The 23,742-nt window shown below is 37.9% G+C and overlaps 1 protein-coding gene and 1 long non-coding RNA gene across 2 annotated transcripts in view; one reads left to right on the top strand and one right to left on the bottom strand.

Moving 5' to 3' along the window:
- LOC120313879 overlaps positions 1-1,520 on the top strand; it is an 87,477-nt gene extending 85,957 nt beyond the window's left edge. The window contains exons 3-4 of the long non-coding RNA XR_005558279.1: positions 1,179-1,241; positions 1,333-1,520. This is a non-coding gene — a long non-coding RNA (uncharacterized LOC120313879). The remainder of the gene's footprint in view (positions 1-1,178; positions 1,242-1,332) is intronic.
- A 7,968-nt stretch (positions 1,521-9,488) lies between these two features.
- On the bottom strand, positions 9,489-22,986 carry LOC120313874 (matrix metalloproteinase-27-like). Its single transcript, XM_039356256.1, has 11 exons — positions 22,820-22,986; positions 20,935-21,173; positions 19,318-19,466; positions 19,099-19,227; positions 17,625-17,741; positions 16,100-16,261; positions 14,214-14,334; positions 13,217-13,347; positions 12,246-12,405; positions 10,550-10,653; positions 9,489-9,818 (listed from the first exon to the last, which is right to left on the bottom strand). Exons 1-11 carry the CDS (start codon positions 22,919-22,921, stop codon positions 9,718-9,720), a joined length of 1,515 nt encoding a protein of 504 aa, XP_039212190.1. The 5' UTR covers positions 22,922-22,986; the 3' UTR covers positions 9,489-9,717.
- Positions 22,987-23,742: the final 756 nt, after the last annotated feature.

The following is a 23,742-nucleotide window of genomic DNA, read 5'->3' as shown; positions in this document are numbered from 1 at the left end:
CCACTTTCTATCACTGTATGCATACTGTGAATGAAAAAGGCTGTTGCTTGAAGATATACAACAGTCAATGGAAGAACGTAATCTGTTATGTTCTTTTGTGAAGTGATTGCTTAAGTGAGTTGGCCTTATGAAATCACTTAATTCTCTTGCATGTATGCATGAAAACAGAAGCAAAAAGGGATCTATGAATACCTCAACAGGATGACCCAAAGACATCAACCACAATGAAGCCATCTGTTGTGGTGCAAGCATATGTATAAGGTATTGGACTGAAGGAAGTTTCATAATCACAGTAGATGCAAGTGCTGTGAAGAGGAAAGATTGACTTTGGGCTTATTGTACATTCTCTGTCTGTTGCATGTGCCTGTTGGATGGGTCTTCTAATTTATCTACTTTCACCTACTTAATAAGTACTGCCAAAAGATATATAAATGTGTTTACTCTCAAAGACATATGAATAGTTTGACAAACTCCTATTACTGTTAATTATCTTAAGTGTAAGCTTTCTGGGTTATATTTTGAAAGGTGTTTATGAACAACCAGTACAATTATAGCATAGTTTGTGTATGATGTGCAAAATCACAATGAAAGCCCATTCTGGATGTATTGCAGTGTTGTTGCCCTGTATCGGCTTACTAAATTACATGGTACTTTGACACATAAATCAGCATTTTTCTAAATGAATATGAACTCTCTCTGAAATATACTCAGTTATGTTTAAGTATCATGTTAGAGTGAAATAGTTTATTGCAGCTGTTAAAGGCTTTTCAAAGGCTAGTCCAGGTTTTGGAGCAATTCTTGCTTCTTTCATCAACTCCAAGATGAAGAAGAAAGTTGTATCATAGGGTGGTGGTATTCTACTTGTGTTGTGCTTCAATTGTCTGGGAGTCCAACCTATCTTCTATTCTTGGAGAAGTTGGAGAAGACTTTGTGTTGCACATGCTTTCGTAGACATTAAGTAGAATACAATGTATTGTAAGCAAGAAAAGTTGGCTTTTTGGAACAGGTCTACTGAAATAATACTGCATTATTAAATGTATTATTGGTATATTAAATACTTAGCAAACACACTATATAAACATGCTGGGAGCCATTTGCTATTAGCCTCTGTGTTTCTACTTTTGGAGATCTTTTTTCAATACTCTTTTATTGGCCTCTTTGTTGTCTTCTTACCATAGGGGATAAACGCAAGAAACAAGAACCGCACAGATTTCAGAAAGACAGGTTTACTGCTAGTCAAGGTAATATCACAATCTTGAAACAAATTTATAACAAGCTAATTACAGTGAAGGAACTTTGTCATGTTTCCTTTCTATGGCTCTTTTCCTACAGCCAATGACGTTCTCCTCCTTCATCTAATACTCCCAGTGACTTATAACTGCTAACCCATAAAGTAAGAAGCTGGAGTCCAAAATCATCTCCTAGAACAGTGGTTCGCAACCTTTTTAATGCCGTGACCCCCAACCGGTCGTAAGTCGAGGACTACTCAACCGGTCGTAAGTTGAGGACTACTCAACTGGTGCAGCACTGTTTGCAGAATGGGATTTTTGGTGGGCTCAGCAGGGCAGAGACAGCCTGGACAATTCCTATTGGCTTTTGAAAGCCAATAGAATTAGACTCTATTCAAGAGAGTCTATTCTATTGGCTTTCAAAAGCCAATAGAATAAAAGGGAGTAGCATAGCTAAGGAAAAGGGGGAAAAAATGGCAGACTGTGTTGTTTGGTGACCCCCGTGAAATGGTTGTTCGACCCCAAATGGGGTCCCGACCCACAGGTGGAGAACCACTGTCCTAGAGGTTTTCCCACCCCTCCTTTGCCTCTTACCGTAGAGTCATGGTGGTTTGGCAGCTGGTGCCACCTCTCTTCTGGGGTCATTTCACTTGATGTCTCAAACCTGGGTGTGAGAGAGATAGTGTTCTCTGAGGAGGTAGAGGGAAACAGTCTTTCAAAATTGTACCCTATATCAGTATAGTAACATTCCTGAAATCTTTCCTCTATGCGCTTCCTGATCTGGCTTACCCCAGATTTCATTTTTCCTTGACTTCCTGTTTATCACGGATTTCAATGAATTATTTTTGAGGTTTCTGGGAAGATGGTAAATCGCACGCTTAGGGTTCTCAGTCCAGCTGTATCTTCCATTTCTGTGTCTATTTCTCAACTTCTGCCTCACAAATTAAAGTAACCCTCACACTAGAAGGCTACTTGTAGGGCCTAAGCCGAATCACACCCTTAAATATATTATGATAACTAAATTATAATGTATACTATAATACAGATAAATTTCATGATGTGTATACATAGTATAGATGAAAGTCTAGCCAATTTAGTAGTAAAGCAGCATGAGGTTATAATAATGATCAGAACAGAGCTGGAAGGGACCTTGGAGGTCTTCTAGTCCAACCCTATATCATTTCAGACAGGTGGCTGTCCAGTTTTTTTTAAAAAAATCTCCAGGTTTTGGAAGGAGTGTAAGAGGAGGCATCATACAAATTCCAAGGAAGTTCAAGACAAAAAGGATGGGTTCTCTAAGGAGCAAGTTTTCCATAACCTGAATCTTGTGCTCAAGATTTCATCTTCGAACAAATAAAGTTTGAATCTACAATGTTGCCCAACATAGCACTTCCTTCTTTGGAGTGTCTCAACTTTGCTGCACCACCAACATTAACCAACCAGAAGGCTACTGCGTAAGCAGCTTGTCAGGGCCAGCCTCCCTATATGGCCTGAAATTTCATTAACATGGCACTGAATTTTGTCAGCATAATTTTTCGGAGGAGGGTCAAGGGTAAAAATGTCTTATTCTTTAGCCTATGATACCTTTGACCATTGTGATTCTCTATCTATTCTCCCATGATGCGTAGCACGGCTCTGTGAGAAAGCTTCAATTGAGAGATAGAGAGAGCATGATTTCATTCTTGAAATAATTTTCTTCTGTATTTCTCTATGGCAAGACACCTCGGTGAAAGAATCATCGGTGTCAAGAGGTATGTTCAGCAAAGAAACCCACAGCACTTTTTAAACTACAATTGTGTTCAAAATGTGGGCGTTGTTCTTCTGTTTGCATCTTGTACAGGTATACTTTTGCATCTCAGGTGGTGCAGCTAAAAAAGCAAATGAATATGCAGGCTGCAGCCTCTTGCAGCCTCCATTTTAGGCACAGCAATTATATCCTATAATGTATTTGTGTGATGGAACCAGAAATTTAACCACCGTGACTGTATATCTTCCTAGAAGCACAGACATAAAGCCAAAAGGTCCAATAATGTATTTTTATTTTAAAAAATAACATATATCCTTATATGACAGAAAAGGAAGGCAGGAAGGAAGGAAGGAAGGAAGGAAGGAAGGAAGGAAGGAAGGAAGGAAGGAAGATGGAAATTATGCACATATTATTAGTTATTTTGAATGTATCTGTAATTGTCAGCCCTTTAAGGCAGCTCAGATTAGGAAATTAAAATAATATATATTAAAACTATTTTTATTGTAAAGTTATAGTAATAAAACTTTATAATCCAAATGCATCTTCCTTTATCTTCATGAGAACTAGAAAGGATCCTATCTGAGATAGTTTCTTGGCTTACTGTTTTGTCCTGGACTTCTTTTATCTGACTGGCAACGGCTCTTTCTCTTGTTCCTCAAGGTTACTCCTTCTTACTATTATACTAGCTCAAAAAAAAAAAAAAAAAAAAAAATCTCAGACTAGCTTACCAATATTAAAACAGTGTTCCTTTAGTTTATAGTATTTTGCTTGGAATCCACTCAACACTCAATTTAGTCACCTGTCTTACAACCTGAACAGGAGCTGTAAAATATTATTTTCTGCCTTTTGGGTTCCAGAATAACTCAGTTTTGATTATTTTTTTTCTTGGAAGATTTCCTTCTGGTTACAGATCTTCCTGAATCCATCTGGTGATCCTCTGTCAGGCCAAGCCCAGAAATGAGACAGAGATAAAATCCAGTTGAGTTCAATCCTTTATTTACTGATATCTAATGGACAGAAACTTGCCAGACTAAAGCTATAGCCTTCTAACCTACTAGATATATCCTGCTGAATCAGGAATTCTGGGAGTTGAAGTCCACAAGTATAAAAGAGCCAAGGTTGCCTACCCCTGTTCTAGGGCATGGCTACCCTAGAATTGCTTCCCAATCCAGCTCATAACTGTGCAGTCACTTAATCCAAGCACTTAATCCACCTTTCTTTTGAGTGCACAGTGCAAAAGACAGAAAAGGTTTGTCCATTTTTCAAGAAAACTCCTGACAGGAATTTTTTTTTACAGTAGAAAACCCAATTCTTAACAAACCGGCACAAGTTTTAATTACAAGATAGACTTTTTGCTATCTCTTCTCTTTTCTCACCTTCTGTTTGCATGTTTTAAGAGCGAGTTTGGTGCAATAGTTAACACAACAGACTAGAAACTGGGACCTCTAGTCCTGCTTTAGACAGATAGCCAGCTGAATGGTCCAGTTATAATGATTAATACATAATGGGGAATCTGCAGGAATATCACTATGCTTTTTATAGAAAAGTTGGCTGTCTCAGGTTCCTTTCACCTCTGAAACTTACTAGAAGTTTTTCTTTGATTGAATGAGATGGGAAAGTGAGCTGAAGTTTCATCAAATTTGAGAACTGCCTCATCTGATTCTTCCTATGGCATACCAATCCTAATGAAGCATACTTTTGTTAAGGAACACCCATGTTGTGAATGAAACTTTGGCAGCTACGTGACTGTTATGGACTATGTGAGAGGGTGGGGGTTTGGCCAGAGAAATTATTGTTTAATTCTAGGAACTGGTGTCTGGGAACCTCAAAGTTAGTTTTGCTTTGACATTACCATGCCGTGTGTTCAATAAACAATAAGATTTTCGGAAATGGAATGAACCTGGAGTTTTATTTGGATTCTCGAGCTGGATGTTGACACTCCACCCCACATATATAAGATGTTATGAAATAGTAGATACAGTGTTTTCCCAAAAGTAAGGCCTACCCCCAAAATAAGCCCTAGCTTGATTTTTTTTTGGGGGTGGGCCTAATATAAGTGCTACCCCCAAAATAAGCCCTCGTTTTGGGGTGAGGCACACACTTAAAAATCAAGCTAGGGCGGGGATAGAGTCCCACACCCACTTACCTGGCAGCCAGGTCCTTGCTGGCCCACTTCTTCTGTGAGGTCTTTTGCCTGATTGCAAAATGCAGGCAGGAATGCAGCTACAGAATGAAGCTATTCCTTCAGCCCCAGAAGAAGTGGACCAGCTGGGTGGGGCTGTCGGTGCTGGAGGTGAGTATAAAAGACATAATATAATAAAACCTGGTGACTCTTTTGGGGGCAAAAAAAAAGGACCTGGTCTTATTTTCAGGGAAACATGGTATGTCTATGTGTTTTGTTTGCATACATAAAGAAACATAAACACACATACACTGGGTATAACACCTAAAGGTAATTGTTTCAATAACTAGAAAACTGATCAAGTTTATCGATAATGGCTTTATAGGTTTCTTTCTTTGAATGTTACATAATATGTTTTCTCAGGACAAAACACTATACAGGTAGCCCTCAACTTACAACCATTTGTTTAGTGACCATTCAAAGTTACAATAGCACTAAAAAACTTGTGACATACAACCATTTTTCACACAATCTTTACAGCATCCCGTGCAGTAGTGGGATTCAAATATGTGAACAACCGGTTCTCTGTGTGGATGCCACTTCCGGAAGTCCGTTCTGGGCCTGGGCCACAAAAAAATTAGCTACCATTTCTGCCGAAGTGGTGTGAACCGGCTCAATCCCACCGGTGATCCCATGGCAATTGGCATGTATTTATGACAGTTGCAATGTCTTGGAGTCATGTGATCATCTTTTGTGATCTTCTGACAAATAAAATCAATGGGAGAGCCAGATTCACTTAATAGCTGTACTAGCTTAACAACTGTAGTGATTCATTTAACAACTGTGGTAAGAAAGATTGTAAAATGGGACAAAATTCACTTAACATCTGTCTTACTTAGCAATGGAAATTTTGGGCTCAATTGTGGTTGTAAATCAAGGACTACCTGTATATCTATTAAAATGATTGCAATTATATGCTTACTTAGGGTCACATTATTAGTCCTTAAGGTGCCATAATTCATAGTTGAGCAGCAGCAAACTAACATGGTGACTCTTTTGGAATTTATTTCAGTGGACACCCTGTCTGATCATCACTGCTGCAGCATTTCTATGTGTTACATTAGCAAAATTAAAGATATACAGTGGGGGTGTTCCTAAATTCTATTTCTTTTTATTAAATCATTTGAGCATAGCCTTTTGGAACTGAATACTTGGAAGAAAGAATGAGAAAAAGGGATTTTCCAACTCTTCATAGGGTGTTAGGAATGGTCCAGATGGTGGAAATTTTAAAAAGCAGTAAATCCACTAGATCAGGACTTTTCAACCTTTTCACCCATTGTACCACTTTTAGGCTATGGCAACATCCGAGTACCACCAGTCGCCTAGCAAGGTGTCAAAAACTTGATGACCCTCCCAAAGGAAAAAAGTGATAAAGTACAGGTAGTGCTCGACTTACAACAGTTCGCTTAGTGACTCTTCAAAGTTACAATGGCACTGAAAAAAGTGCTCCCACAAGCCACAGCCAAGCACGACACCTGCCTGCCCACCCAGCGGCACTCTTCCTCCTGTCTGAGGTTCTCATTGTTGTGAGCATTTCTGTTGAGGATTGGCAGCGGGGGTGGGGTGGGGAGTATTTGGTTTTTATTCCCCCCGTCTGCTGGGTGGTTGCAGCAGGTTTTGGTCACTTCACATAACCCTGGGACACTGTGACCATCATAAATATGAATCAGTTGCCAAGCATCTGAATGTAAATCACAAGACCCTGGAGATGCTGCAACATTCCAGCTGATCAGTGCTTCTTCTGGGCTCAGCGTCAGGATCAGTGCCGCTTTCCAACTGATTGGTGCTTCTTCAGGGCTCTGCAGAAGCAACAGGATCAGCACCGAGCTCCAGCTGGAGCCTGGCGCTGATTCTGGCACTTCCACTGAGCCCTGACAGCCCCGAAGAAGCGCCAATCATCTGGAAAGTGGTACTGATCCTGGTGCTTCCGCTGAGCCCTGACAGCTCTGCAGCTCCAGCCATCTCTCACTCAGGCTTGTGCGGTGCTGCCACCAATTCAGCTCATTCCCCTCCCCCGCTACTTTTCTAGGATGGTCATGTACCACTTGCCAGGTGCCAATGTACCACAGGTGGTACCTGTACCGCTGGTTGAAAAGCCCTGCACTAGATGGCACAAGTGGACTGGCATACCGTTCACAGATCTGAAGACACATCTTATGGAAAATAGCAAACTATTGTACATCTGTGCTTTCTGAACGTAAATCTGTTGCTTTAATTCTTTTACATATTAAAATGCTCTACTGGGCATCATAATAACATGTGTTCACTATTCGTGCAGGAGTGGTTGAGTTCAAAGTTCAGATCATGAAGTGATAAATGAATGGCAGAATGTTTACATTAGTTTTTTTTATTCTGAATTGTTCTTCAAGTGATTTGTGATCTGCTCCAAAAGGATTTCCGTAAACATGCATGAGTACCCACAAAAATGACAAATGAGCAGTACAAAGAAAAGTAAACTGATGCACATCAATTTGACAATTCTGTGCACATAGATGTATGTGCACAAAAACACAAGTATTAGGAAAAAAATATGCTGCAGCTATGAAGCAGCAAACAGAACATATCAGAAAAATGGAATGAAAATAAACTTAATATTCTGATATCCTTCTATTAATTTAAAATGTTCTTCATTGAAAAGAGTGTGCATAATTCTGTCATGGAGTTGAAAATGTATTGAAAACAGACCATCAAACATTTGAGAGCTCCTACTTTCAATACCATTAAAAAAAAAAAAAAACTAACGTTATGGCATCTGGTCCCATCATTTCCTGGCAGATAGAATGGAAACAAATGGAAGCAGTGACAGATTTTATTTTCTTGGGCTCCAAAATCACTGCAGAAGGTGACTGCAACCATGAAACTAAAACACACATGCTCCTTGGGAGGAAAGCTATGACAAACCTAGAAAGCATATTAAAAAGCAGAGACATCACCTTGCTGACAAAAGTCCATATAGTCAGAGCTGTGGTATGTCTGTGAGAGTTGGACCATAAGCAAAGCCGAGCATCAAAGAACTGATGTTATCAAATTGTGGTGTTGCAGAAGACTCTTGAGAGTTCCTTGCAGTCCAAGGAGATCAAATCAGTTAATCCTAAAGGGAATTAACCCTGACTGTCCTTTGGAAGGACAGATACTGAAGCTGAAGTACTTTAGCTACCAAATGAGAAGAGAGGGCTCATTTGAAAAAAACCCTGATGTTGGGAAAGATGGAAGGCAAAAGGAGAAGGATGAGATGGTTAGATAGTGTCATCAATGCAATGAACATGAGTCTGGGTAGACTCAGGGAGATGGTAGAGGACGGGGTAGGCTGGCATGCTATGGTCCATGGGGGTCACAAAGAGTCAGACATGATTTAGTGACTGAACAACAAAAACTCTCAATACCTCTAATAAAAGGAATTTTAAAAAAATGGGATGGATAGACATGATAAAGTTTTATACAACTATGTATGCATAAAAGCAGTAGGTACTATTTGACTGTAATGTGGTACTCTACTCCCTTCCTGGGCATTCATCTCTCCTGATTTAAAAATCCTCATTATATCATGATGTCTTGCCCTGAAAAATATGTGAAACCTAATCAAAGCCTCCTTTATTTGCTGTTCCAGATCAACACACACACACACACACACACACACACACACACACACACACACAGAGAGAGAGAGAGAGAGAGAGAGAGAGAGAGAATGATGATGATGATGATGATGTTGTTGTTGTTGTTGTTGATGATGATGATGGAGGAGGTGGAGAAGCATGTTTTATGTACTTAGCCAAAGTAAGCTGTGGTATAATGCAATGTGTAAGCACAGTTTTAAACTCTTTGGGAATAGAGGCAATGACTTTATGCTGACTGAATTTGCAAATCATGCCATTTGTTTAACTAATTAATAAACAAGAATAAAAAACAGATTTTTCCTAACCAAAACTTGTTAACATATCTGTTTATCTGAAGGGTGGGTTTCCCGCATTACATCTACTCAGAACCTTCAACCCAACTTTATTAAATAATATTTTTCTAAATGTAACTTCTGCATCTTGTATTTAATATGAAAAGCATTTTCTAATATAACACTTGTTTTTATTGTTTTCTTGTCTTATTTTAAAAGCAAATAGTGTTTTCTGTAAAATGGCAAATCTATTTCAGAATGCATAGCATTAAATTGGCAATCTTGCACATATTCCCCAGCCAATGCATATCTGAGAAGTTAGTGTTGCTTATTAGGTATCAAACATGCATACTGTGCACAAATCACAGCAGAAAATGCAAACATTCTTTATAAGCAGCTAAACGTCTTGTTAAAGCTTTATATGCATTGAATAAATATAGATGTTTAAAAAAAGATCATATTTTATAAGTAAACAGGAGCACGTAACAGTTTTGCAACCATCCCGAGGACAGCAAAAAGCTAATTTTCAATATTTCTTTACTGCCATCTAGTGATCCTCTGAATTTTTGCTTCCCATGTATTATCTGTGATATATAACAATTCATAGTTGTATAACAGAATCATTTGTATACTATTTTCCTCTTACAGGAATTGTGTTTTAAGACAATTTCTAGCAATTAAGCCAACTGTTGCTCTTCATTACACCAATCACTCGTTTAGTCTTCGGATCAAATTCCCACTGCTTGGATCCATGGAAAAAATAGAAGAATCCTAAAAGGAAAGACACTGTATTATAGAAAAATGATAGAAACATGACATTGAAACAGTGCCATCAGTTAAAAAAAAACCTGGATGGCATGAGGCAGGCTTTGTAAATTTATAAACCAACAGAGGAGAATATTTGTAGCTCAGAGTTGAATTGTTCAATTGACCTGCTAGCACTGATGATGTTACCTAGTGAGGGAATGAAATATCTGCAAGAAAACAACCAAGTTCAAAGAACACCAAGGATCCCTCCCTCCAAATTTGTAAATGCTATAGAAAGTATAATAGACAAAGGATTAGTAGAGGCAATCTCCACTCTTTCAGCTGTGTTGTGATTGTAGAGATGATGCTAAGAGGCAAGCTCAAAAGTGACAAATCTTTGCAAGTTTCATTCAAAAATATGAACTTTAATTCAAAGCCTTTTTATTTGTTTCTGGATAACATTTCTGCATTTCAGCTTTTAGTCCTTAATACTGACTACAGAAGACCACTCTATAAAGCATATCATTATGCCGTTTAGTAAAACTGTTTAAGTTTTGTTGTTAACCAATTTTTCTTTATAAAGGTAATTATAAGTGAATTGTCTTGTGATGCAGTATAGTACTTTTAAGTACCACTGCCATGGGAAAGTGACATACATACAAATAAATAATGATAGTAGACAAGTTCCTATGTCTGTAAGCAAATCCATGATCCACATTTTAGATCCACATTAGAAAATGCCTTTTTTTCCTTACCATTGAGCTGGAAGACAGCATCAATCTTCTCGTCAATTGCAGGAAAATCATCCCTTATATTCCTTGGATAACCCTCATCCATGGACTGAGTATTTTCATCATACCTGAAAAATACAATTTAAGGAACATATTAGATGCAAGATGTGCCTGGTGCGAATTCATCCCATGGTCCTAGTGTAAGATAGCACTTAGCACTTAGACATATATACTGCTTCACTTCATAGTGCTTTACAGCCCTCTCTGAGCGGTTTACAGAGTCAGCCTATTGCCCTCAGAAATCTGGGTCCTTATTTACCGATCTCGGAACGATGGAAGGCTGAGTCAACCTTGAGCCGGTCAGGATCGAACTCCTGGCAGTGAGCAGAATTAGCCTGGAATACTGTATTCTAACCACTATGCTACCACACAGATAGTGAGAATAGCTGTTGGTGTAATATGTAATGTTGAGGAAGATGGATTAGATACAAGAGAACAGATTCAGATGGAGAACAATGCAATACATCACAAATGACTCACATTCTATTTGCCGACTGTTTGGATAGTAACAGAAGTAATATATAAATATTTGTAAATGTAGGAAATATATTTACATAAATATTGATTTATGTATTCATGAATATATTTATGAATATAATTCATATCCATATTCTGTTTTCCATATCAGTACATTTGGATGCAGTGTTTGTTAGTGCTTTTGTGTTATATTTAGTGTGAACAGTTGCTTTAGAGATGAAATGTATTGTCACATATGAGTTCTAGAACAAGGATGTATAAAAATTGTAACAGGGGTTAAAAGCTGAGGTATGCTAGCTAGCTTCATTTGAAAAAAAAAAAAAGTAGACTATGACCAAAAAGTGGGTAATGCTAAAATAAAAAATTGAATTTGGTTTGATGTGAGATAAGGCTAAATTTGTTTTGGTTTAAATATGAACAATTAAAGTTGAAAATAATTAAATGCAGTTAAAGAATTGTTTACAATATACATAATATTAATATTTTTCTTTTGTCCTGTAAAAAAATCTGAATTAAAAAAATAACTTTTGAAGGTATCCCAGGACTATACCAATGGACTGACGGCTGTAGGTTGTAGTTTGTGCATTTCCTTTTTAGATAAACATATTAAAAGTTTGTGTGTGTATATACTTATATATAAATTTTGTAAAATGTGTGTGTGTATACGTGGACACAGAGATAGGCACATGAAAATAAAATATTAGAGTTTGCTAACCGGAGCTTGGTGCAGTATTTGAAATTAAAGCATTCTCGAGAAGTCTGTCCTCTGTATGAGCCCAACAACTTTTGCGCAGCTCCATTTGTGCAAGCGGCAGGCACATGGGCCCACCACTCACACAAATGGAGCTATGCATGCTCGCCCACCCACTGCGCACAATAGTGGAGCTACATGTGTGAGCACCTCACCCACTGCTTCTGTGGCCTGGTCCTGAAAGAGATGTAGCCCAGAGGTGGGCCACAGCCCCGGGGTTGGGGAACCCTGCTTTAAAAGTCTTTTTTCTTTCCTTTCCCTACTTTCTGAATGTACTCTGCATTTTCTTTTACTATTTACTTTAAAATTTTCAATAAAAATATTTTTAAAATGGTATTTAAAGATCACTTTAATATCCCCCTTCCATCTTTTCTTTCTAAGGCTCAATGTGACCTTTATTATTTTTAAAAGGGGTTCTTTAAGAGAACTTACCTCCAGTAATGGTTACCAACAAAGAAATAGGTTTTTCTAGTATCTTTATCAAAAACAGCAGCATCGATTTTCTCAGTGTTTGTTGGGAATCCCAACTTGTCAATGGACTGGGGATAGCCAGGCTGCATTTGAAGCCCACTAATCATCCAGAATTTATTACCTGTTGAAAGATATAGGAGGAAAGAAGGTCAAAGATTTTCAAATTTAATAATCTCCATTGTCGGTCTACCTGACTGTTTGTTTTCTGTCTGTCTGTCTGTCTGTCTGTCTGTCTGTCTATCTATCTATCTATCTATCTATCTATCTATCTATCTATCTATCTATCTATCTATCTAATCTATGTCTATTTATCTATATTTATCTAATCAATTTAAATGAATGATGGCTGCCCGTCTAAGTATATAGGGCTCTTTATTTTTCTTTAATTTTATTTATTCATTTATTCTATTAAAAACACTTATAGCCACCCATCTTTTAATCAACTCTGGGCAGCTCTCAGTCTTTTTCTTAAAGCAAAACCCAATGTGAGTTGTATACAAGAGTCTTTCATCAAAAGCAAACATTCTTCTTCATTTACAGAATCCTTTCAATTTGCATGTCCCTGTCTTAAATCTCCCTTAGTTCCTATATCCAGGCAAGCTATTAGCCAGCTCAGGAGGGCTATGTCAAATCATCATGCAGATTTTTGCTCCTTTGCCACAAATGAACTTGGCTATTAGCCTTGAAAATTCAGTGCCATCTCTGCTTTTGTCTATCCTCCCCCGCCTTTTTGCTTTTCTTTTTCTTATTTACATCTTGTTTCCTCTTCTCCAACAGCTGGTTGTTAGAGACATTACTATTCTCAGAGACCCGCATGGTATGTTTGCAGAGAGCTTTTGAAATTAGTGCAGGAGCCATATGTATCACTCCAGGACTGCAGGTTTTTCATTCCTAAACTTCTAATTCAAATAATATAAGCCTTAATGTCTTACCTTTAAAGAAAAAAAACTGATCATTCATATTTTCATAAGCTGCCTGGATTCCAGATGGCAGCAGAGGTGACAAAGTAGAAATTGATTCCATGTCCACTTCAGAGTTAGTAGGATACACTCTCCAGATGTTCCTGCAATGAATATGATGGTACATTTCCTATTACTAAAAATAATTATTTTGTGAATTAAAATAGACAACTGTTTTAATTGTAAATCAATTTACTAATAAAGGGAAGAAGTCTAACATAGTTAGAAGGGTATAATTAGGGACAAAAGCTGAACATAAGAACATTTTTGGTGCAATGGCTTGTATATTTACTCAGAAGTAAGGCCCCCTATGTTTTCTGGAGAGTCATCCTAGTAAGATTTCAGACTTCAAGGACTAAGAAAATAAGAATCCTTTTGAGCTAGAAACCTATAGTTCTGTAATCTAATGGTTCAGCCATGTATTATTTGCTGCAAATCCTACCTTGATTGGTTCCCTCTAAATTCTAATCCATGTGCAATTTGGAAGAAAATAATCCTGGTGTTATTCTAAGGTTTATAGTGAGTGAATAAATTGTGAAGTATAAATACTTACAGTTACGTTTTAATGGAACAAAGTTGCCAACTTTCTGCAACGGAGTCAGAAAAGTATGATGAGGCAAGAGGTCTATGGACATCCTCAGGCATCCAGGTAATGGCTGCTCCAAAGGTGCTTTTTCCAGAGATAACTGGACTTCCTTTGTTTTTCCTTGAAGATGTTTCACTTCTCATCCAAGCTTCTTTATTTCAGAACTGAAGAAGCTTCTTAGATGAGAAGTGAAATGTCTTCAAGGAAAAACTAAAAAGAAAAAACACCTTTGGGACAACTATGATGAGGCTACAAATGAACACTAGGTGGGGGTCGAGAGTGGAAAAGATTTTATTTTCGATGTCAAGCTACTCAACGTGCCACATATGTACTATGCAGCTGTTCTGTCGTTCTCCCTTTATATAGTAAGCAAATCCTGTTTACCTTCCCTTAAAAAATATCACTTCTCTTCTGAAGGTAGTGATGGCATCAAAATTTAGTTTAGGATCACAAGCTTTTGGTACTGTTGGCTTCACCGGTTCATTGGAAGGATTTTGTGATGGTCCTAAAATAATCAGATGGAATATGATTAATCATAACGCTTATTCTCTGAGTGGAAAGATTGTGGACAAATGGAGTGAATTATGCAATATATGTGATTTTTATCTAATTACATCATTGCATCATTTTCAGAATGCTTTCATGACACACATAACATCATCATGGGCTCTTTTTGGATGCTCATGTTCAGACTGAATTATTGCTTGCAATTTCTCTGTATTGTCACAATAATTCAACAGGTTGATTTTGCCAGCGTACTAGCTGTGTTCTCATATTGAACTGAACCATGATATATATAATCATAGCTTGTTGAATACGCAATGATCACCTGAGTTCACACAAGATGCCAAGCCAAAGGCAAATTAACAACATTGTGGTATGCCCAAACATAGTGTATCATATTGAATTTGCAGGGGATATTTGAAACTAATCATATTTCTGTTGCTTTTCAAGCAATAAAGTAGGCATGCTTGGCATGCTACAGAAGAGATTCTAGAGTGGTCCAAGAGATCCTGGAGCATTGCCTGCAACCTGAATCTATTACTTCAAGCATTTCTTCCAAATTTGTTGCTGTAGCCATATAAATGATCCTTAAATGACACAATGGAATTGTTGCAGTTGGTTCTCAGAAAACACTGGCATAGCAACTGTGACCTTGGCAACTATATACACCAACATAAAGGTTTTGTGTTTCAGAATTTGAAAGGGTTTTTTTTTTAAGCCAAGAAGTTTCCATTCTCTTATATTTCTGGATAGGAAGGATGGCTTTTGTTCAACCTGTTTTATCTTGGCTGGGGCAACTTCAGCCAAGGCCTGCAGTATCTGGAACTTGGCCATTTTGAATATCTATCATTAATATTAAACTTTCAGAACGCAATGGAGAATCAATTTAATAAATATATCTGTACAACATGGAGCATAAGAGAGGAAAATGCTAGTATTTTTTTTTTAATGTGAAGAGGACGAAGGGATGTCTATTTCAACAATGATTTGGTGTAAGACGTGGGAGAGGGAGAAGATATTCATTAATTGGCTAACCTAAAACGATAAAAAGTAGTTTGCTTGACAGAAGCTTCTTGGATGAGAAGTGAAATGTCTTCAAAGAAAACATGGAAGTCCAGTTGCCTCATGAAAAAAGCACCTTTGGGATAGTTTGCTTGACACTTTTCTGAAAGTTATAAGAAACTCAATCATACAGATACTCATGAATTCAAGGTAGTCCTTGAATTACAACCCATTTGTTTAGTGACCCTTTGACCAGTTGCAATAGCACTGAAAAAAGTTACTTATGATCTTTTTCTCACACTCGTTGCAGCATCCCCATGGTCACAGGATCAAAATTCGGATGTTTGGCAGCTGGTATGTATTTATGAGGGTTGCAGTGTTCCGGGGTCATGTGAACACCTTTTGCGACCTTCTGTCAAGCAAAGTCAATGGGGAAGTCAGATTCACTTTACAATCTTGTTAGTAACTTAACAACTGCAGTGATTCATTCAACAACTATGGCAAGAAAGATCATAAAATAGGGCAAAACTCACTCAACAATTGCCTGGTTTAGCAACCAAAATTTTGGACTCAGTTGTGGTCATTACTCTAGGACTATCTGTAGTCAAAAGGGCCTGGAAAAATACCAGACGTGCTTTCCAACATTCCTTTCTTACATTAGACTAGCCCCCAAGCATGTCAGATGACCCATGAGACTCCTTTAATTTTTGTTCATAATTATAATTTGTTATCATCCATTTCTGATCATCTGGTTTTTTTCTTACCATAGATGGCCTGAATAGCATTAATGTCATCTTCAGACAGTGGGGAATCATCAGGGTCAATGGGCTTATAATTGGGGAACATCAGGGCTCTTGGATCATTAGAATGTGCAAGGCCAAGTACATGCCCAATCTCATGTGCAGCAACAAGGAACAGGTTAAATTCTAAACAAATAAAAAAATAAACCAATAAAACATAATTATACATGGATTGTAGATGCATACCTAAGTTCCACTGAGTTCCTTGGGATTCAGTCTCAAGTAAATTCACATATGATTTCTCTATTTGGGGCTTATGTGGAGAGAATGAGATATTTGTAATACATGTATATAATATGCAATAGAATTTCACAAAGAGTTACATAAGAGACGCTGTTTTATTTGTGTAAGGAACAGTTATTTAAAAAATGTATAATTTACCTATTTTCAAGAGAACTAATTTGGTCAAGTAGTTAAGCTGGGAGACGATGAGAAACCAGCTGGGTGACTTTGGACCAGACAATCCCAGCTCTAGGAAGAATGATTGGCAAGCCATTTTTGAAAGTACCAATAAAAGTGAATATTTGTAGCTCAGGATTGAAATGAGGGGTTTTGGGTGGTCTCTGAGCTTGGTTGTTTTCTTGTAGATATTTTATTACCCAAACTAGGTAACACTGATGATGTTAACCTAGTTTGGATAATGAAATGTCTGCAAAAAAACAACCAAGCTCAGAGACCACCAAGGACCCCTCACTTTTGAAAGTGTTGCTGACAAAATTCAATGAGTTGTTCCTGTAGTTCAGGCCTCAGGGTTGACTTGATGAACTAATACAATACTTCTAATATTAAAGTGTTCTTAGGTGTCCTTGCAAGCAATCATGGCTGGGCCTGGAGCAATTAATTCCTATATCCCAATTCCCAACATTTTCAGGGCATAATGGCCAAGGCAGATTGTGGTGGGATACCTGTTTTTCCAGTCTGTTCAACGCAGTGGATTGTAATAATTCCCATTATGTTTGTAATCATTTCCATTGACAGCCACACTGAACATGATAGCAAATCAGCAGTGTAGCTCCGGGGCTCACATAGAAGATGGACATCCAATCAGATGAATTTAGGAAAACAGGGTAACTGGATCTAATCTTTTCAAAGCTGTCCATCCTTACTCCTTTTTTGCCCATAGAACATTCATTTTGGGGCTTTCTATGTGTTACCTCTGGCTGATGAAACTCCATCAGCAGTTTTCTGGCTTCCCATCCAGTGGGAGCTCCAGCTGAAGTTGAGAACTGTATTGATGATCAAGAGAGACCAATTCCCTATCCAAACATTTACTATCTTTTTATATTGGAAGCTGCAGAACTCCATACAAAGAAAACTTATAAAACGTTTCAATCAGCTATAGGTATTCATTTTTTTTAAATGGAAGAAGAATTTTGCATTGATGTAGACTGTTCCCACTGCCATACCTACAGATAAAATGTCATTATATTCCCCCATTTTTACAAGGAAGAATTGCTTGTAGAATGGAGTGGAGAATCTTTAAACTTACTAATGATGGAGTAAGGGAGAGGAACAGCAGAAGAATGCAGCTTTGGGGCTTTTTTCAAAACAGGAGTCCTGACATCATCTGCTGGAGCAACAGGATAATTTCTAGATCTTCTCTGCTCTGTAAATAAATGATGGAATAATGACACTTTCAAGTAATCCTAATTCTGAGTGATAGGAGCAAGCCATAAAATAATCAGAATAATTAGAGGTGAGATTTCCCCCTCCCTGTTTTCCTTTTGATGGAGTTCCTACTTACGTATTTATCTTGGTTAGCTGTAAAACCTGCCTTTGTCTCAAAAAACCTCATGGATGAAAAAGTTTGCTTCAAGCTTATCATCCCATAATAACTGAATTTATGTACAGGTAGTCCTCAGTTTATGACCAGTTGTTTAGCAACCATTTGAGTTATGGGGGACCCCAAAAATGGTATTTATGACCTGGTTTCAAAGTTCTGATGTCCACCCACTTCCTGAAGTCACGTGACTGCATTTTGGATGCTCAGCAACCAGCCCACAATTACATATAGCCATTTGCTGTGCCCTGTGGTCATATGATTGCAATTTACAACATTATAACAGCCAGCGTTTACTTCCAATTTCTGGAAAAATGGACCCAGAGTGAACAATAGGTTTGCTTAAGGAATGTGGCATTCATATAATGACCATGGTTTATACTTAATAACTACCATGTTTGCTTTATGACCAACACATTCACTTAACAGCCATTTAAAAAATGTCATATAATTGAGTCCACTCACATTGTGACCCATTTTCTGAATGTCATGATTTACAACCATAATTGTGAGCTCACAGTCGTAACACGAGCACTGCCTATAATTGAAAGCTCCATACTTGGTTCAGTGGACTTCAACTCAGATAACCATGCACAGCAATGCAGTCATACTCATTTTAATGCCTGCACTATTATTCTGAATTGTCTTCTTTGAAGGATTGTCTACAGCAGTGGTTCTCAACCTGTGGGTTGGGACGCCATTTGGGGTCGAACGACCATTTCATGGGGGTCCCAAACAAGGTTGTCCGCCATTTTTTCCTCTTTTCTTTGGCCACACCCCTGGCACCCGGTGATGTATAAGTGGTTGGGGGTCACCACAACATGGGGAAGGTGGCGCAGCAGTTAGAGTGCAGTACTGCAGGCCACTTTAGCTGACTGTGTTTAGCAGGTCAGCGATTCAAATCTCACCGGCTCAAGGTTGACTCAGCCTTCCATCCTTCCGGGGTAGGTAAAATGAGGACCCAGACTGTTGGGGGTAATGTAAATATATATATACATTGCTTACTGGTGTACACCGCTTAGAGAGTGCTTGCACTTAAAGCGGTATATAAGTCTCATAAATAAATAAATAAATGTATTGTATTATGGGGTCGCGGTATTAGAAAGGTTGAGAACCACTGGTCTACAGCTACCGTTAAAATAGCTCTTGCAACTTCAAAACTGAAAGGTTTATTACTACTTACCATACAAACTGGCTACCCAAGTTTCATCCTCATCAAAATGCACATTTCCACGGAAGTAATGGCCGGGAGGGAAAGCATGCCCAAGGACACCCAGAGGTCCATCAAATTGTCGTGGGCAGTGGCCATGCACTGAAAGACAACATGATATGAGATTACTCTCACTTCGTAATAGAAAGAGCTTAAAGAAACCTAAAGCTGCTGTGGGATTTAAGGTGCTACCTCTTGTTGCGAACTCTATCATGATGTCCGCTCTCCCTCTGCGAATCCAGTTGAAAGTCAAAGGTGTCACCTTACTCCAAACTTCAAAAGCCTTCTTGATGGAGGCATCCACATCAGCTCTCCTCATGTCAGGAGTGTAATTCATAATTCTAAGAAAATTATAATGCAGAACACTTTCTCACTGAAACAGTTTGGTCTAGTTGTTAAAGCACCGAGCTAGAAATTGGGAGGCCGTGAGTTCTAGTTGCACCTAAGGCATGAAAGCTGATTGGGCGACCCTGAGCCAGTCATTCTCTCTCAACCTAATTCACCTCACAGGGTTGTTGTTGAGGTGAAAATAGGAGGCGGCATTAGGTATGTGTGCTGCCTTGAGTTATTCATAAAATTAAGAAAGGTGGGAAAAACAGTTAAAAAATCATTTGTGCTACTATGGCAAATAATGATCTGGACTGAAAAATGAATATGCAAGTCAGAAGCAAGTAGATTGAGACAAATGGCTACAATTTTTCCAATTCATGTTGGCCAGTTCCTGGCTAGAATTATTCATATGACTTTTACTTTTTATTGAGATGTGAGCGAAACAAATTCCTCTTCCCTCTACCTAAGAAGGCATTTTCTTCCAGTGAATTATTTTTGCAAAATAGCAATATCCAATGTCTCCAGGCTAGGTTTTGGGGGTATAGTGGGTATGGCTAAAGCATAAGTTAACTTTCCTTTTATTTTATTTCATTTAAATTAAATTATTAAATCAAATTAAATGGATTAATATGGTTAGTGCCCAGGCATGTACTTAATAATTTCTCTTTTCCATCATATTAAAAAATACTATTTATAGTGAACTTTAAAGTTTTCCCAAACTTTCAGGAGAAGCAATGCAATCCCAAAATCCTAAACTGTATATCTATATTGTAAATATTCAAGTTTGATTTTTGCAGTTTAAAATAAAGTTTTAATAGTGACATTTAATTTTCAGTATTTTTCAACTTATGAATGCTGAGTTTATGACAAAAACATTGTTACTTAAGATCTATTATGTATACAACTAAGGAGGTACTATGTTATTCTTATCTGATGCATGTTGACTCAATTCAGGGGATATCTCAAAGACTCTAGAAAGAGTACAGAGAAGAGCAACAAAGATGATTAGGGGACTGGAGGCTAAAACATATGAGGAACGGTTGCTGGAACTGGGTATGTCTAGTTTAATGAAGAGAAGGATGAGGGGAGACATGATAGCAGTGTTCCAATATCTCAGGGATTGCCACAAAGAAGAAGGAGTCAAGTTATTCTCCAAAGCACCTGAAGGCAATACAAGAAGCAATGGATGGAAACTAATCAAAGAGAGAATCAACCTAGAACTAAGGAGAAACTTCCTGACAGTTAGAACAATTAACCAGTGGAACAACCTGCCTCCAGAAGTGGTGAATGCTCCAACACTGGAAGTTTTTAAGAAGAGACTGGACAGCCATTTGTCCGAAATGGTATAGGGTTTCCTGCCTGAGCAGGGGGTTGGACTAGATGACCTCCAAGGTCTCTTCCAACTTTACTATTATTATTATTGTTATTAATTTCTTGATGTCATCTCATTTATTTGGTCCATCAACAAAATATTTTTACCTGTATGTGAGCTTGGTTTTTCTCCATCCAGGAAGAGCCAGGACATATTGTCCAATATCAGGAACACCACATCGTGGTTGTTGCATAACTTCTAGAGTCTCAGCATCAACCTTTCCTGTTACATTCAATCTAAAAAAGTTTTGCATTTGTTTGATTTTATCCACAAAGGATAAATTATTTATCTTCCAGCCTCGCTGCCTTGGATCAGCTTTTTGCTCATAAAACTGATTGATATATGCCTGATGAAAACAGAAAAGCATGTAGATATACAAATTAATACATGATTTTCACATTAATTTGTTATACACTATAATGTATTATATGTTTGGCTGATAGAATAGTTATGGCATATTCATTTTTGCAATTTCTTAGCAATATTGTTACAGGTAGTTCTCAACTTATGACCACAATTGGGAACAGAGCTTCCATTAGTAAGTGATTTGATCATTAAGTGAATTACACTGGATTTTATGACATTTTTGCCATAGTCATTAAGCAAATCAGGTGGCCATTGAGTGGCCATTGACTTTGCTTGTTAGAAACTCCTTGGAAACGCCACAAGTGGTCATCATGGGACCCTGGGATGCTGCAGCCATTGTCAATACATGCCTGTTGTCAAACACTCAAATTTTGATCATGTTACTGCAACAGTCATATATCTGAGGACTATTCATAAATCACTTTTTCAGCATCTCATAAGTTTGAACAGTTGTAAAACAAATGATCCTGTCCAGGTCAGGAGTTAATACTGAGTGCTCTGCCCGCCATTCTCCTAAATACAAAATTTGTATCTGTTGATGTGACTTGTCAGAATGCCAGGCTGACATGAATTTTGGAGCTGGCTTGACCTAAAATATCAACAGTTTAGTTGTGGTTCTTATTTGCTGAGATTAATTGTGCTTCTTTATGACTTGAGTTTTAAGAATGTTCATCACATCTTGTGACTGTCAATTGACAGTCATATATATATACAGGTAGTCATTGATTTATGACATTTCAGCCCAATTTTCTGATGCTAAGTGAGGCAGTTGTTAAGTGAACTTTGCCCCATTTTATGACTTTTCTTGCCACAGTTGTAATACAGTTGTTAAGTGAATCTGGCTTCTCCATTCACTTTGCTTGTCAGAAGGCTGCAAAAGGGGATCACATGATTCTGGGACACTGCAATTGTCATAAATATGAGTCAGTTGCCAAACACATATCAGTTGATTACATGACCATGGGGATGCTGCAATGGTTGTAAGTATGAAAAAATGGACATAAGTCACTTTTTTCAATGCCATTGTAACATCAAATGGTCACTAAATGAACTGTTGTAAGCAAGGACTATCAATATGTTCATATATGTCTTTTGTCAATTTTCTATTTCTCTATCCTATGTAGTAGTTTTTACTGTCTTTGCAACATATGTGATAGGCGATCTGTGTTTTTTTTGGATTGGGGTAGGATTACTGGATCTTTGGAGTTGCATTAACACAGGGATCTTCAAACTTGGCCTTTTATGACTCATGGACTTCAACTCCCAGAATTCCTCCCCCCATACATCACAAATTTCTCACTACAATTTCTGTAACAACTGTTCAAAATTAGGATGATGTCTTAAGCAAAGGCAGAGCATCAGAACTCACATAAGTAAGGGAAGAAACAACACTTTAATCAAGGACCGGTTAAGAAAAAAAAAACCAGACTCCAAACCAGACTGGCAAGGCAAGCTCCTATATTGTAAAACCAGCAAATCTCTCTCTCCTATGCACTGAGGTTGTGACATAGACCAGTAACTAAACATCTGCAGGAAAACAGCAAGCTCAAAAAATATGAAGAACCCAACAGCCCAGCCCAAGTTCTCATTGATTCCAAATTTCTCGGAGCCCAGTGGCATTGTTACCTGCGCAAGCTGTTGGTTTTGTCCTTCGCTTCTCTTCTCTGAAAGGATGGGGAGTCCATAAGAAAATGCAATACACCAAAATAAAAGCAAAATATGTTTCATCTTGAAATTGGGTCGCCTTGTTTAAGAAGCAGCAAAGTTTCTGTCTCAGCTATTGTGGTTCATCTGGCTTTCAAATTTTTGTGCTTTATGTTTCACAAAGCCAGCTGTGGACTGACTCAACATTTCATCATGTTCTGATTAGCAACAGAAAGCACATACAACCAGGAGAAGGTGTCACAGTGCAAGTAGACTTAAAATCTTGATTATATAAAACTTTATAGCACTGAACTAGCAAAAATACTTTCTAAGTCTCTCTGGCAACCTTTAAATATTTTTCAATTTTTTAAACTGTGCCTTTTACGTATACAGTATTGCAACTCCTACCCACACTGTGGCTAAACTAACATATTACACTAAGTCCTAATGTGATTTTTTTCATTGTTATAAGAGGTTAGGCATTGTGGTCCATAAACTATGGTTTATACTACAGTGTGTAGTGTAGCCATACCCAGTTCTTGCAATTGTTCTTCATATATTGTAGTCTCCAGGCCTTTAATCATCTTAGCTCCTCTTCTCTGAACTTTTCCCAAAGTCTCAACATCTTTTTTGTATGACTATTACTAACTTATTCATGGATAATTTCCTATTTTATATTTATGTGAGGAAAACAGAGTAGCCTTCACTACCCTGCCAACAAGCAAGAGAAGGAAAGAGTGAATGAGGCAGAGGCAGTAAAATGTGTTATATATAATTTGATATTATAAACTTCCACTATTCAGATACATCCTTGGGTACTCGATGGAGAAGTAACACTTTTGATCTTTCTCCGCAGCAGCTGTTACTCAACTTGAATTCAACATTAACCACAAGAGTGTAATATT

The sequence above is a fragment of the Crotalus tigris genome, unplaced genomic scaffold (genome assembly GCF_016545835.1).
Source record: "Crotalus tigris isolate CLP2741 ecotype Arizona unplaced genomic scaffold, ASM1654583v1 scf7180000018809.685583, whole genome shotgun sequence".
In the NCBI taxonomy this organism is placed as follows: domain Eukaryota; kingdom Metazoa; phylum Chordata; class Lepidosauria; order Squamata; family Viperidae; genus Crotalus; species Crotalus tigris.
Note: the sequence above shows the minus strand (reverse complement) of the source record. Positions and strands in the feature narration are given on the sequence as shown.